The sequence below is a fragment of the Malaclemys terrapin genome, chromosome 8 (assembly GCF_027887155.1).
Source record: "Malaclemys terrapin pileata isolate rMalTer1 chromosome 8, rMalTer1.hap1, whole genome shotgun sequence".
In the NCBI taxonomy this organism is placed as follows: domain Eukaryota; kingdom Metazoa; phylum Chordata; order Testudines; family Emydidae; genus Malaclemys; species Malaclemys terrapin.
This window is the reverse complement of record NC_071512.1, coordinates 36,847,901-36,863,764: the sequence shown is the minus strand read 5'-3', so window position 1 is coordinate 36,863,764 and position 15,864 is coordinate 36,847,901. Positions and strand designations below refer to the sequence as shown.

General features: G+C 54.7%; 1 protein-coding gene across 2 annotated transcripts in view; it reads right to left on the bottom strand.

The window, feature by feature from the left end:
• Nucleotides 1-15,864, bottom strand: part of SLC4A9 (solute carrier family 4 member 9) — a 52,568-nt gene that overhangs the window by 21,590 nt on the left and 15,114 nt on the right. For both annotated transcript variants that reach the window (XM_054038567.1, XM_054038566.1), the window contains exons 11-15: nt 13,660-13,931; nt 7,278-7,333; nt 6,768-6,962; nt 5,055-5,168; nt 229-390 (exon numbers count right to left, since the gene is read on the bottom strand). In XM_054038567.1, the coding sequence (XP_053894542.1) occupies nt 229-390; nt 5,055-5,168; nt 6,768-6,962; nt 7,278-7,333; nt 13,660-13,931 (799 nt within the window). The remainder of the gene's footprint in view (nt 1-228; nt 391-5,054; nt 5,169-6,767; nt 6,963-7,277; nt 7,334-13,659; nt 13,932-15,864) is intronic.

Genomic DNA, 15,864 nt, shown 5'->3' with positions numbered 1-15,864 from the left:
GCCAGCCTTCCACCATCCCCAGGTTGGCCTGCCCCACACTGCCAGCCTCCCGTCATGCCTTAGCCATCCTGCCCCGCACTGCCAGCCTCCCACTATACCTAGATCCCCAGCACCTCCAGCCTCCCACCATCCCTGGGCCTGTCTGCCCTGCACTGCCAGCCTCCCACTATACCCAGATCCACACCGCCAGCCTCCTGCCATGCCCCGGATGGCCTGACCCACACTGACCTGGAGCCTGTATTCTTTGCGGTTGAGGATGACGGCAGTGATTTGCTGGTCCATGAAGATGAGGATGATGACCAGAACAGCAGGCACTGCGGAGACCAGGCAAACCCACCAGGGGTTCACTCCCAATGGAAACACGACCCAGCCTCGCTGGGAGTTTGTGGGCTGCATGGGGAGTGCAAGAGGTCAGATTGTACATTACAGGGCTAGCATCCTGCACTGCACTTATTAATGGGCAAAGAGCACTTTGGGCAACAGCCCATTGGGGTGGGCTGGGCAGGTCAGACCACTGGTCCAGACGGTTCTCCACTAGGTCGTCAGCAATGGCCAACAAAAGATGCTTCAGAGTAAAGGAAACCCTCCCTCCCCTCCCCCTGGCAATTGTACAATTTTGCACCTGGGGGAAAATGCTTCTCCTGACTAACTGGAATGGTGATCTGTGCTCTGCACCATGGCAGTAGCCAGGCCCCAAGAGGCAGTAAGCAAGTCCCAAGCTGAATGCTTGTGAACAGCCCCATCTGCGCTCGCTCCTGGCCATGCTCTAGCTGATTAACATTAACCAACAGCCACTGTTCCCTGTTGTTGTGCAAGGGCATCAGTCCTGCCCCACGAGGTGGGGCCAGTCCTCTGCAGTCACCTGCTCCTGTTGCACGGCACATGAGGAGGGATCCAGGCCATGGTCTCATATTGGTACCAACCCAACATTCAGAAATCGTGAATCAGACCCACAAAAATTGATTTAAAATCATAAGATTTTTAGAAAATATTAAAAACGGGGGTCTTTTTCTTTGCCTGCTGGATTTAAAACCTTTGAGTCACATTTTCAAGCTTTTCTCTACCACCACGAGGGCTAGCAACACTTATTTTTTTAAATTAAAGCTGGGATTATCCTGTATTCACATGACACCAGGAGCTGAGGTTTGAAGAAAAATACTAAATTTGCAATTGTGAGTCCTGGTAACACTAGTTTCATGGCAGCCTTTGTGGGCCTGGTTTTCACATCCCCATGGGCTGTCCGTCTAGTGAAGATGTCTGTCTGGCCATGTGTTCAGGCAAATCCAGATCCATGCAGGTGCCTGCGTCAGTACACATACAAATCAGGCACAAATTTGTGCACACATTTCTACATGTCTCCCTGGGGTCTGAAAACCAGGCCCAGTAGGGCAAATGCAATAGAGCCCTATATCCATGGTAAGAAGGTAGGTATGGAGAATCTAGAAAAAGATGATGAATGCGAAAAGACCCAGTGCTTTAAAAATATGCAGGTAGAAAGAGCAGCTGGGACAGTGGTTAGAGAAGGAGTGTGGGAGATATCTCCCGTTCTCCATTCCCAGCTCTTCCACTGACAAAATATGATCTTAGGCAAATCGTATAATTCCACAGTGAAAGCATCTCTAAAATGGGCATAATAGGACCTTGTGGCTTCAGGGGTGCTGCATGTGGTTTAATTAAGAAATACCCTTTGAGAGCTATGGAGGGAAGCTGCCAGGGGCCCTAATCATTACAGATGTCCTAATACACCCTGGCCTTCAGCCAAAACATGTCATAGCAGCCATCCTGCTCAGGCCAGGGTGCCTTGCCCTAACCCTCTCAGGCCTGGCATTTCCCCCACATTTGCCAGGTGGCACTTTGTCTCCAGCTTGGAGAACGGGCAAGTGGCTCCCTCATTAACCTGATGCACAATCCGCCTGACAGGGAGCTATGGGCCGCCATGGAGCCTGCACACTAGCTCTGCAGCCTCTGCTAATTCCTTTCCACACCCAGGCCTGGAGGGAGAGGGAACCCAAGCCCAGACTTGAGCTGGTGTCTCCTGCTTTGCTGCGTGCTGTGGCATCATTTGCATGATTACATGACTGTTTAGTTTGGGTCCAGTTGCTAAGCTGAGGTTATTTATAGATCAAGGGATTGGCTGGAGCTTCCCCCTCCTTCACAAGAACAGCTCCGAAAGGAAGTCACCCTGCAGAGCTGGGCGGGGAGGGCAGTGTCAAGATAAGGGGCTATAAAATCCCACAGTTCCGGAGTTTTCTGCAGATCCCTCTTGGCCCTGCAATTACAGAGAGTGCTGAAAGGGAAAGAGCTGGATGGAAAACCCAGGGGCCAGATTGATCTCGGGTGTCAGCCTGGAGGACTCAGCAGAGTTACTCCAGGGAGGAAGGTGGCCCAATGTGGGGAAAATTCTCCCTGCTCCACAGCATTGCACATTCTGTATTTGTTCCGTACCCCCAGCTCTCAGGAGCCGACTTGAATGTGGGGGAATGCACGAGGTGGGATGCAGCCCCGCACATTCCCATCTGCACGGTTGGGATGGAGGGCTGGAGAGCTGAGGGGTTACGGAGCCCCACGGCTCTGGCTTGCACAAAGAGGTTTGAACAACCAGTGGGGGACTGAGGAGTGGGTCTGCGTGTCACCTTTAGGGGCAGCATGAAGAAGCAGGCCTGGAAAGAGAAGGGTTGCCACAGACTGGCCAGGCGAGGGAAGGAGGGGAAGGGAGAGGTCATAGAAAGCCATTATCATCTGGTGGCCTGTGAGTTAGATGGACTTTTCAGTGCCGTTGTAAGTGGAGAGCTCTCCGTGTCATGACACCACCACTGCAGCTTTTCCTGATTGCCCCCTGGCTGGACTAGCTCAGCAGGCCCAGGATCGGGCAGGTATGGGGCATGCTGGCACCTGGAGGATGCTTGCCCTGCCATTGCCCATTTGTTCCATGGCTAACATAATGAGGTCAGTTCCCAGGGCTGTCAATCTGGCCCCTATTCCTGCATCGCCCAGGTGTAGCTGATGCTGTGACTCAGAAGGTGTGACAGATTTATGTTACCAATTTGCCCGGGGCGTCAGGTGACAAAGGGGGCATTGAGTTCGCAGCCAGGAAAGGTACGGTCTCTCCAAGGGAAGTTCTCAGGTGCCATTTCTTGTTCTCTTCCTTTCTTTGTGACCTCTGTGATGGGCTGGACAATTCTGGAGAGGGTTTCTGGCCTCAGAGCATGGGGCCCTGGGACGGTGGATCCCTTACTACCTACACTCCCAGTCTGCGAGATACCCGTCTGAACCGACCATCTGGAAGGGGAGCTCAAGCAAAGGTCTCCCCTTCCTTTGGAGCTCCTCCTTATGCTCTGAGGGCTGCCTTGGATTCCCAGGCAGTTTGCAAGCTCTGCAGAGGAGTCTCAACAAGCTGTCCAGCCCTGTCGGCATGTTGGCTCCTGAGCTCCAGCTGCTGAGCAGGTTCAAGGGCTCCTTGGTCCTGCTCTAATTCTAGTGCTGAAGGAGATGAGTCAAGACCGTGGGGTAGAGGGAATTAGATGGGCAGGCCTTATAGCAGCAGGTCCCCCAGGGGCCCATCCAAACCCTGGAGCAGAGGGGGCAGGTCCAGAGCAGCACTGAACTGGGCAGCATGGAATCCCTCCCCTTTTTTTTTTTACAGTGAATGGAGTGGTGCCCTAGATCCACAGAGTGGGGCCAGCAGCTCGGCTGGCATCACACTCACCACCACCTGCAGTCTTGCTAGGGGCCCCACTCTCCATGGCCCATGCAGGATTCTCTGCTGAGGCTGCCGGCAAGGGGGGCTGCTCATGCCAGTTGCAATGGAGGAGTTTGTAGGGTGGATGGCTCACTAGATGCTGGACTGAGGGACTCAGCTCATGTCAGGATCAGATCACCATGATCAGAGGATAACAGCTTCCAGCTTCTCCAATTCCAGCTGGGTGCGAAGCTGTGAGGCAGTATGAAGGGGAACGCCTTGTATTTCATTACCCGTCACCTGAGCCCAGGGCTGGCCCAAGGCTGGGGGCCCATTGTAACAATGCCTGGAGACCAGAGATGAGAGATTTGGAGTGTGGCTCTGACTGGCAGGCAGGGTTACGAGTGAGGGGTGACATGGGACCCCAGGCAGCTGCATCACTCATCTTTGCCTGTGGGCACCAGTGCCTGAGCCATCCAGTCTCCAGACAACATGAGCCCTGCAGCACTTCCAGCGCCTGGGGTTGAGCAGCGGCAGGAATGATGTGTCCTTTGCAGCAAGAACAGGTCAACCCAAAGCGAAGTAGGACTAATTAACTGCTCACTGGGTCTATGGACAGACTACTGAGCAGCTTTGCTGGGCACATACCTGTGGATCCCCAGCGTCAGCCTTGGGGCTGTGATCCAGGCAGGGCCGGCGCAACCCATTAGGCGACCTAGGCGGTCGCCTAGGGCACTGTGATTTTGGCGGCGGGACCTTCCGCCGCCTCTGTGGGGGGGGCGGCATTTCGGGGCGGGACCTTCCGCCACCTAGGGCGGCGGAAAAGCTAGCGGCGCTCCTGGAATATGCTCTCCAGTTCTGGCCCAGAGAGAAACGTGGAGGGCTCCTCACAGGAGTAAGGGCTCGCAAATCTCGCCCACCCGAGGGATGAAAGGCAACATCATGGGAACCCAAGGGCTGCATCTGATCTGCGTGGAGCAGAGCAGAGTGCAGCCATCCCCACTGTCAATGTGGGGGGTGAGGCCTTTAGAAAATGCAGTTCCCAGTTTGCAATGCAGGCTGGCCACTGGGACCTGGATGTCCCGTTGCATGCTGGGACCTGCCATCCGCTACACCCCTGAACTGGCAGTAAAGATGCACACAGACAGCCCTGTCTACATGGGCTCTGCAAAAAGCCTCTATACCTGATGCATAGTTTGCATCAGAATCTAACGTGGGTGCCCCATGCACAGTTCCTTCCCCCCAAATCCATTATCACTGCCTATATACGTCATCCCAGCTCCCCACATTCCATCGCTTCTTCCCAAGCATCCGTGAGCCCCACTTCCCAGCAATTTCTCTGTTTTCCCCCACTCATTACCCAGTCAGTTCTCACCTTGAACTCACTGGGGACGATGAGCTTGGGGGTCTCTAGCCCCAGAATGGCATCAATCCCGCAGAAGATGAGGATGGCCAGGATGATGGAGAAGTCGCTCACTAGCTTCCTCAGCTAAGGGAGCAAAGAAAGCCATTGGGAGGGAGTTATCAGACACCCCCAGGTAGGGCGATCAGACCTCTCAATATTACAGGGACTGTCCTGCTGGTAGGGTCTTTGTCTTATATATACAACTACAGCCCTCCATCCCCAGGGAAAAAGGTTTGTCCCACTTGCTATCTGGGACCCGGTCTGGGCCATGCTGTGCTTTATGCATGCTTAGTTGTTGTGTGCTCGGGGTGGGGTGGGGCGGGACGGGGCGGGGGAATCTGCACATCCCAGAGATACCCCTGGCCCTGTCCTCCAGAAACACTCCACAGTGAAAAGCAAGAGACATCACACAATGAAGCTAGCACTTACTCATGCTCTCATAAGAGATCTTGGTAACCCCCTGCACTGGGATGGAGGGAATGCGGGAGATGAGGTAATAAGTGTTTTGAATGTCCCCTGCTGCTAGTTCTAATGGCACTTTAGAGACTAACATAAATTTGTTAGTCTCTAAGGTGCCACAAGGACTCCTGTTTTTTTTTTTTTTTGCTGATACAGACTAACATGGCTACCCCTGAAACCTAGTTCTAATGATAGTACTTGGCAGCGTAGGACAGACTGCTGGGCTATGACCCTGCAGAAGGCTCACTAGGAAGCTGGGGGAGGTTATTTATGGAGAGTGTGGAATAAAGTCTGGTGGATCGTGAGTAGCAAGGCCCAGGCTCTCTGCCTTTCCTTATAAAGCCAGTCTCCCACGTGTGCCCAGTATAGCCCACCACCAGGGGAAGCCGCTAGCTTTGATTAAGGGCGAATAATTCTGGTGGATGCACTAAATTGCTCTTGGACAGGATGAAGGTGAAGCTGAGGCCCCAACCCCAAAGAGGAACCCAGGAAGGTTAAATAGCACTTCTTTCTTGTCTGGTGGGAGCTGGGAAGCCCAGTGTTACTGAGGCGGGCTCCCCAACTGTTCTTTGGGGTGGTATTGACCCCACTCAGAATTGGAGCCCTGAGTTCTATTCCCAGTCCCCCGCTGTGGGCTTGGCTGACATTTTCAAAAGGGGCCACTGATTTTGGGTGCTTCCTTTGCTAGGTGTCCTGCCTGAAACCACCAGCAGTGTCCTGTTGGGCGCCCGCAGGCAGTAAGCACATTTGGGAATGTTGGCCTCAGTCTCTCTGAGCCTCAGTTTCCCAGTCTGTAAAATGGGGATAATGCCGCTTACCCCCTTGGTGCCACCACTCTGAGACCTATTGGGGGAGGCCCTGTATGTGTGTTGAGGTGAGATACACGTGACCAGGAGAGAGCACAGCACTCAGCAGGTCACCAGTGCCGCCTCTGTGAGCTGCAGGGTGTCGGACGTTGCTAGGCTGAGCAACACTTGGAGATTTTTATAACTTTCTAAAGCAATGCTCCTGATTTTCAAGGTTATTTCTGGGGCTCTCCTGCCATGGCTGGCTGGTAGCAGCTGTATTGCATGTGCTGAGATGCTTACACTCAGCAGGGGGAGCAGGAGCTCTCTGCACAAAGCCATCTAAATGTACAGAGCCTTGCACAGGAAGAGACAGCTGCACCCTCCTCACAATGCCCTCGGTGCTTGCAGAGCAGGGGAGGGGATGAGAAACACTCACGGCTGTGGGGAAATAGCGGCTGGTTTTAAAGCTCTTGAGCGTCATGGAGCAGAGGAACGTCCCCAAGAAGAGGATGAAGGCCATGAAGGTGATGTCAGGCATGTAGTTACAGCTGTTCCCCACCAGGTGGCCTCCCACTCGCAAACACTCTGTCCGAGTCAGCAGGGACCAGTTTGCAGCCTCCAGACCCCGCTGCTGTGGGGATAGAGGGAGACATTTCAGAGGCAGAGGAGAGCCAGCCGGCTGGACAAGAAGAAAACCCCACAGGCCAAAGAGAAGGGATCAGAGGAGTCCATGCAAGGAACAGGGTCCCCCATGCAGAGCCCCTAGGTAAAAGGCCTGGCCCAGCACCATCACTTTACTGCCTAGTCGCTGAGACAGTCTGGTCCTGGGAGGATCCAATGATGCCAGCAGTGCCCCAGGAGCACAGGGAGCCCCGCCCCAGAACAAGCCTGCCAGGACCTCAGCATCCCCTCGCTCACCCCAGCGGCTGGAGAGAATGGTCCTTACCATCCCAGCGCTGCCAGGGGGTGGGAGCAGCATCTCAGTCAGCATGGAGACGTTGCCTGCAAGAGATGAACTATCAGACATTTCTCTCCCCGTCCCCAAACCATGGCGCCCAGCCAGCATCTTCCTGAGTGTTCGCAGGGGATCTCAGAAGGCTCCGGCCTGGGGCTGGTGTGAGACAGTGGAGCTGGTCCCCAGTCATTAGTGCAGGGGATGGGGGCGTGGACTGTGCTGGATGTCAGCTATCAGCAAGGCTCCTCCCCCTGGGCCGAGGGCTAGCGGGCTGTGGTCGGATCAGCAGGCTTCGTCTCCTAGGGATGGTGCTAACTGAGACTCAGCCGCATGGGCAGCACATATAAGAGGCCAGGGGAGGCTAAGCCATGTGGGGGGAAATGCTGCGGATGTGGCATGGGTCACCCCTCTCAAGGCATGCCGGCCTGCCACCACCTTTGGAGTGCCCGAAGCGAAGCTCCATAGAAGTGGTGGCCACCGGTGCCCGGACCGTGGCCCCGCCCATGCTCTGCTCCGCCTCTTCCCCTGAGGCTCCCCTTCACCGCTTGCTCTTCTGCCCCCTCATCTCCTGTCGCTTGCCTAAGGCAGGAAAAGGTGATGGGGGCATGGCCCCATGGCCTGCCCTGTTCCAGGAAGGAGGTGGAGTGGAGCGAGTATAGAATGGGGGACCTTGGGGGAGGTGGCAGAGAAGAGTGAGCAGCAGGCAGGTGAGGTCTTGAGGGAAGAGGCAGAGAGAAGTGAGCGGCGGAGCCTCGGGGAAGGAGGCGGAGAGGAGCAAGCAGCGGGTGGGGCCTCAGGGGAAGAGGCCGAGCGGGGGCAGGGCCACAGGGGCCAGGCACTGGTGTCCCCCGACTTCTAGGGAGCTTCTGGCACTCGCGTGTGAGCCTCCCCAAACAGAAGACTCTCACGCCGCTATACTAGGCATGCTAGGCACAGAAGCGGCCAAAGCAGGGGCCATGCATCCCTCTAGACCCAGAACTGTCCCTGGGAGGACCCCCCCACAGACACACATGCTCGTATGGCACTAGAGCAGTGGTTTTCAAACTTTTTCTTCTGGCGACCCAGTTGAAGAAAATTGTTGATGCCCGTGACCCAATCAAGCTGGGGATGAGGGGTTTGGGGTGTGGGAGGGGCTCAGGGCTGGGGCAGAGGATTGGGATGCAGGGGTGAGGGCTGTGGGGTGGGGCCAGGGCTGGGGGTTCAGGTTCTGGGGTGGGGCTGGGGATGAGGGATTTGGGGTGCAGGAAGGGGCTCCGGGTTTGGGGGGCTCAGGGCTGGCACAGGGGATTGGGGCATGGGCTCACCCGCCCTCACCCTTTTCTTTCCATTTAGCTCATCCCGCCTACGGAAACCCACAAAATGTATATTGGCACTAACAGGATGTTTGCCTCTATTACCTCGGTCCCCCTGTTGGTGTGTTCTACCCCTTCCTGGCTTTTGGGAGCTGTTGGGGGGCATCTGCCCCCGGGGATTGTGCTAGAACAGTGCTTCCCAAACTGTGCCCCACAGAACATTGCTTGTGGCCTGCATGTACAGCACATGGAGCTGTCTCCATCTTCTCGTTTCCAGTGGCTTCTCTTGGTGTCCCCTGATTGGAGGTGGGGCTGGTAGTAGCACTGCCTAGAGGTAAGGTTGCCTGACACTTCCTGTTATAAGACCTGGTTTTCAGCTGCTCTAAAGTCGGGCTTTAACGGATCAGGCTGAAATGTTTCATGCCAGGCACCTGCCTCAGGCTGACGATTGTTGGAAGGGTTCAGCTAAAATGCTCCAGCCATATCTGAGAACGAAGTCGGGGGAAACGCTTTTTTTTGCCCATATTAAAAATTCTTCAAACTGTTTCCTTGAGAAGCTCTCTGCTTTGGAGCAGGGACTTGAAATGTGGCAGGGAGGGTCGCCCTGGTGTCAGAAACGTGTGTGTTTTACCAGCCACCCAAAGTTAGCCAAGTTCTGTAAGTCTTGGGAAAATCACAGTTCACACACGCTCAGGAGAGGTTTCCTAGAGTCTGGTACCCAAATTCTCAAAGGATTCCAACTGCACTGAGCATGCTCCATCCCCACTCAGTTCATATGTGCTGACCAGATTGCACATGCTCTGTCCCCCGAGAGCGACTGAACATGTAATGCTGTCTCTCCTGTGTGCTTGGTGCGCCTCCTGCTGGAGTACAGATGAGAAGAAACCTGCCTGACTTGAATGCGGAGGAGCAGAGTGGAGGAAGGAGGGATAAGAGTAGAGGAGGGACAGGGAAGAGTCAAGAGCCAGATCTCAGAAGTGAGCCCAACTCAAATAACTAAAAGAACAATAAATTAACCAGGGAAAAGGTTACAAATCAAAAGCAGCTCCAAGTTTCTAATCAGAACCTTCCCACTAGCAGATTCTCACCACAGTGAAATCCAGAAATCAAAGCAGAGCCGTACAAAACTTGCAGCTCGCTGATCCCAAACTGGGAGAAGACAGTAGGAGACCCCACGTGCAGTGGAAACCCAGAGATGATTGATTGTGCAACCAACCTGACAGAGGAGAGACTGAAAATTAGAGATATTTCTGCCCCACACCTCCTGATTGCGAAGCCTGTCAGAGTGGCTGCCTCACACCATCCACTAGCAAAGGACTTTCATCGAGATGTGGAGGAGGTAAAAAACTGCCTGACTATGGGACTAAGCGAAGAGGCATGGAGAACATCCCCGCTGCGCACCATGAGGTCTTCCATTCAGCACAAAGCCCAGCTGTGAAGAGGGCGATGCAGTCAGTGCTGCGCCAGAGTGGAAGAGGAGGCTGGCCTGTCTTCCCAGGAGACGCTCAGTAGCTCAGCGCAGTGGGAGCAAAGTAGCTGGGTGCCCAGGCTCATGTCACAGACGCACCCAAGGGCAAGGAAATCCCTGCATCCAGAGACCATGAGAATTTGTCCCGTTGCTGAGAGCTACAATGGTGGAGCTGGGCTCTTCCCGGATCCTGAGATTTCCCTGGGGCTGGCATGTGGCCATGTGGGGTCTGGGTTATTCTATAGCTCGACTGAGAAGCCGGACAAACAATAGAGTGAAGGGTTATGAAGAAAATAGCCGTGATCTCTCCCCGCTCTGGTTCGGGGGAGAAGAGGGTTTGAGTCTTTGGGAGTTTGCTGTCAGACAGGTCCTGCTACGAGTGTTTCTAGGAGTTTGGCTGGGAAGAGATGGTGCAGGGAGAGCAGGGGGTCTCATAGAATTGGGGTTGAGGAGTTGGGGAATGGACTGAGACTGCTAGTGTTTTGCTGAGCCCCTGCCTCTCACGAACACAGCGGACAATTCTCCTCTCCCGCCTTGGAACAGGAACATCCACCCTGCAGAGAGCTGTGTTCTCCCCCAAAGAGCTGGCAGGCCGAAACCGGGGAGCATGGAGGGGATGGACCCAAAGGAAGTCCGAGTCCATGGGAGACACTGGGCAGATCAATGCAACAGGGAGAGAGAAATTAGCAGTAGCAGAAAACAAGCCCAGCACAGTTCTGATCGGAGTCAGGATCTATCACTGAATTGACTCCCCCTCACACTCCCTGCTCTCAGTGCACGGGAGACTACCACTGGACTGGGGGGAGGGGCTGGAGTTCAGTGTTTCCATGAGGGTCCCCGCGGGGGACAGACAACTTTGCTCTCTGGCTGAGTTCACACCCAGGCTGAGATGCCTCCTGCATGCAGATGGGACCCTGGCATTGGGGCCTGTAACACTTTAGTTACTGATATGGACTCTCCCCCTTAACTCTGTCTGAGCACCCAACCTTGTATCTGGGGCCTAAAAATACAGCAGGATGTGACTCATGACAATGCAGCATGGCTCTCTGTCACCCTCTAGTGGTGAGGCCATGTAAGTGCTGCAGGAGCATCCTCACAAGTACAGTCCTCATATCCCTTTCCATGTGGACATGTGCTGTCAGTTTGCTACACAGACATTATATAGCAGGGAGGTGTCAATGGGACAATTGCTCCAGTCACATATGGGCCACAGTGAAGGTCTCGCCCTCTAGGGACCTTGTTATTCTTGGCAGGGCTGGATACACAAAGAGGGCGGCTCTGTTAATGAGGGGATGCCCTGTACTACTATCACCTTTCTGGTAATAACCTGACTCCCAGAGGATAGGGGTTTTCAGGAGTTAATCAAGAGCCCTGAGGGGCTGACTGACCCATCACTAGAGTCACAGTTGCTGGAAAGCAGGTTCATCCAAACTATTTGGTGATTCCCTGGCCCTGGCTCCTACAGTCTCCGAACTCAGGACTGGTTCACACCAGAACAAGAGCCATATTCTTCGGGGAATTCTCTGCAATCAGTATTTCACCCAACTCAGTTTAACCCATGTCAAGGTGTGGGTCTGCTCTGGAAAGTGACAGTCCCATGTGTACTGAGCCTCACTGAAACCACATCCCATTTACTGAGTTCACACGTAAAGAGATTCTGTCCCTAACTGAGAGCCCTGCACACTCCTCCTGGGATCGGAGAGTCAAGCTGGGTTTCGTCCTTCTCATACACCATTGTCAGTTGTAAAAATCCTGCAGGCCAGATTCTGCCCCCCGTTATGTGCTGCCGTACAGACCTACCCTCAGGGACATTTGGGCAGCCCCTTTGCCGCTGCTGGCATTGGGCAGACGTCTGAGAGCCAAAGGTAGCATGGTACTCAGATACCAACCAGCTCTGCGGATGCTGCACCAGTCAGCACACAGCCCAGCTCCCTCCCCTGCAATGGTGCTGGCCCGAAGGGTGAACGAGTAAGAAGTTGTACTGTTTGCCACTGCGTGGGGAAGGCGTGACTGCTATGCCCAGGGAGCAGTTCTGTTCGATCAGAGGGGGCCATCTGGCATTTTCTTCCATTGATATGACTGTTGATTCTCTCCATGCTTTGCTCTCGTCCACCCTTGACTCTTTTGCCCCCATCTCCCTTCACAAAGTCCCAGCCCTCCAAGCATCTCTGGCCGAAATTTCGGAACCAGGCTGACTTCCTCCAATACAGATTTGTTCTCTCCTCCTCCAGTTCTGCCGCCTTCCCAGCCAAATGCCTCCACTTCTCCACCCTGACTGACTCCCACTCCACAATCCCAGCCGCCTTTGACTCCTTCCTCAAACCCTCTCCCCATCCTGCCTCCACTTCTCTCTCTGCACACACTCACTCACTTCTTTAAAGGCTGACACTGACAAAATACCTTCCCCTCCCATCTGTAAGATCTGGCCTTTCCTATCCACCCACACAGCTAAATCTCTCACCCAGGCTCTAATCATCTTGAGTTTTGATTACTGCAACACAGGGGTGATGAAAGCTCCCTAAAAGTGGCCCCTCCCTCCCACACCATCCCTTCCCCTGCCCTCACACTGCCCCTTCTCCTTGAGGTCCCACTCTCACGCCAGCTCTTCCTCCTGAGGCCTTGCCCCCATGCTGCCCATTCCCCCCCCCGCCCCGAGTCCCTGCCCCACCCCTTCCCCCAAGGCCCTGCCCCCACTTGTTCCTCTCTGCCCCCTTCCCCCAATCGCTCACCCCTATGGCCGGTAAAAAATGAGGGGGCTTGGTCCCCTCCCCCCCATTCCAGCACCCCTGCTGCAACACCCTTTTCTCTGGCTTTGACTGATGCATCCTTACCCTGCTCCTATTTGTTCAAAGCACTGCTGCAAAAATCATTTTTACTTTGACCATATCACCCTCCAATTTGCATCTCTCTGCTGGCTCCCCTTTCTCCTCCACAGCCAATAGAAGATGCTAATCTTTACTTTTGAGTCCCTTCCTGGCCTATTCCCACATTCCGGCTCATCTCTCATACATCACTGAGATGCTGACCCCCATCTCTGATCGGCCCAGGCTGCCAAGCTTCATTGCTCACTGGTTACATTTTCAAACAAGCCCCTTGGTGCTTTTTCTTCTGCTGCCCCTCATGCTTGGGAGGTGCTCCCCATAAACATCTGCAAAGCCACCTCACTGTCCACCTGCAAATGCCTCTTTACATCTCTCCGTTGCTGTACTGCCTGCACAAGGCTTAACAACAGGAAGTCGGCTGGTGTACAGAGACCACCCAGCCTATCATGCTGACAGTATTGTCTCGTTGTTTCCTTATGCTCCCTGTCAGTCTGAATTCTGCCTGTTGTCTCTTGTCTCAGCCTGTCAGCTCTTTGTGGCAGGGACTGTCTTTTTGTCCTGTGTCTGTACAGCACCTAGCGCCTGGTCTGTGCCTGTGGCTCCTAGGTGCTTCACAATACGAATAATAACACCAGTTCCTTTTCAGAGGGGACAAGCACTGCTGAACTGCTGTTTTCTAAGACCCATTCCAATACACAGAGCTCTGCCCCAGCACTACTGACAGAAACATGCAGCCACCCAGGCAAACGGAGATGCAGGGACCCTCCCAACTGGAGGCAACCCACTCCTACCTGTGCCAGACGAGTTACAGATGCAGCCGTAGAGGGTGACGTCATTGATCTTGTAATCCCAGTTGACGGGGAAGCTGTCCGCCAAGCTCAGCATCTTCTTCACGGCGTCATAGATGAATATGAAGCTGATGAGGGCACAGAAGCCTTCCTCGGTGAAGCGGGTAAAATACTGCACCAGGTAACTTGCTTCGGTGGCCACCAAAATCAGTCCGAAAAAGGCCACCCAGAGGCCAATCCAGAAGCGGAACTCCAAGTAATCCAGGCTGTAGTCTCTGGAGAAGGGATGGGCCCAAAGTGTTTCAATGAATCAGTCAAACACAAGACATGATACTTAACTCTAATCGCTAAGGCTATGATTTAGTCACGGGTATTTTTAGTAAAAGTCATGGACAAGTCACGGGCAACATAGAAAAATTCACGGCCCCTGACCTGTCCATGACTTATACTAAAAATACCTGTGATTAAATCTTGGCGGGAGAGGGGGCGCTGGGAGGCATGAGTGGGCTGCTGTCGGGGGGGAGCGTATGGGGGAGCCGCTGCTGGGGGGACACCCAGGGCCAGTGGCACCAGCTGCTGGGGGCTGTGGACTGTGGATGCTCTGACTAGCTAGCCAGGGACCACTGCCAGGGCCAGCAGACCACAGCTGCTCCGGCCAGGGATTGCAGCTGCTCCACCCAGCCAGCTGCCTGGAGACCACCAGCCGGGGCTGTGGACCGCGGCTGTTCTGGCTGGCCTCCTGGGGACTGCTGCCAGGGCCAGTGGAGTGTGGCTGCTCCAGCCACCCCGGGACCACTGCCGGGGGCCACTAGAGCAGCAGCTGGTGTGGCTGTCCCCAGGGCCATTCCAGCAGCAGCGCATGTGGCTATCTTGGGGACTACCTGAGCAGCTGGCACCGGAGCCAGCTGCGTGGGCAGCCCTGGGGTCAGCTACACTGGCCCTTGCAGAAGTCACAGAGGTCGTGGAAAGCCATGGAATCCGTGACTTCCACGACCTCCGTGACAGATACAGAGCCCTACTAATCGCTAATAGCAGCATGCTCTGCCTGTCTTTAGTGCCACCTGTCCAATGACCTCAGCGTGCTGGATGGAGCACACAGAATCACAAAAACGCAGGGCTAGAAAGGACCTCGAGAGGTCATCAAGTCCAGCCCCTGTGCTGAGGCGAGACCAAGGAAACCTCGACCAGCCCTCACAGATGTTTATCCAACCTGCTCTTAAAATCCTTCAGTGATGGGGATTCCACAACCTCACTTGGAAGCCTGTTCCAGAGCTTAACTACCCTTAGAGTTAGAAATTTTTTCCTAGTGTCTGAACTAAATCTGCCTTGCTCCAAATTAAGTCTATTACTTCTTGTCTGACCTTAAGTGGAATGGTGAACAATTGATCACATCCTCTTTAGAACAGCCCTTAACAGATTTGTAGATTGTTATCAGGGCCCCCCCAACATGGGCAGCAGATATAATAAGCCAGGGGAGTCCAGGATCCCCTGGGAATTGTTCCTGCTTTGAGCAGGGGGTTGAACTAGATGACCTCCTGAGGTCCCTTCCAACCCTGATATTCTATGATTCTCCCCTGGTGCTGCAGCGGCCGCTGGACCCCCGGTTGTGGGGTTTTGGGGGGAAGTTTTTGATTTATTATGCCCCATGCAGGTTCTGGGGCAGCTGAGGAGGCAGTATGTGCTATTCAGCTTCTTGGGTTCATCAGTAATCTCTCTGGACTCTGGACTGAGTAGCAAATACCACCTCCTCAGCTGCCCCAGAACCTGCATGGGGCATAGCAAAACCTTCTTCTGGACCAGAGACACTTTTCCCAGGCAGCTTGAGGTCTGGGGAGGGGAGGTGCAGCTCAGCTGCCGCTGGCCTGGGACTCCTCTAGGCAGGTGGGGGTGGGGCCTTGGGGCTTTGGCCAGTCCGGGGCTCCTCTAGCCAAGGGGGGTGGCACTCAGGGCTCCTTTGGGCGGGGGGGAGCTCGGGGCTCCTCCAGGTGTGGGCAGGGCCAGCTCCAGGCACCAGCTTCTCAAGCAGGTGCTTGGGGCGGCCGCTACGGAGAGGGGCGGCAGGTCCAGGTATTCGGCGGCAATTCGGCGGACAGTCCCTCACTCCGCCTGGGAGTGAAGGACCTCCCGCCGAATTGCCGCAGCAGATCGCGATCGCGGCTTTTTTTAGATCGCGATCGCGGCTTTTTTTTTTTTTTTTTTTGGTTTTGG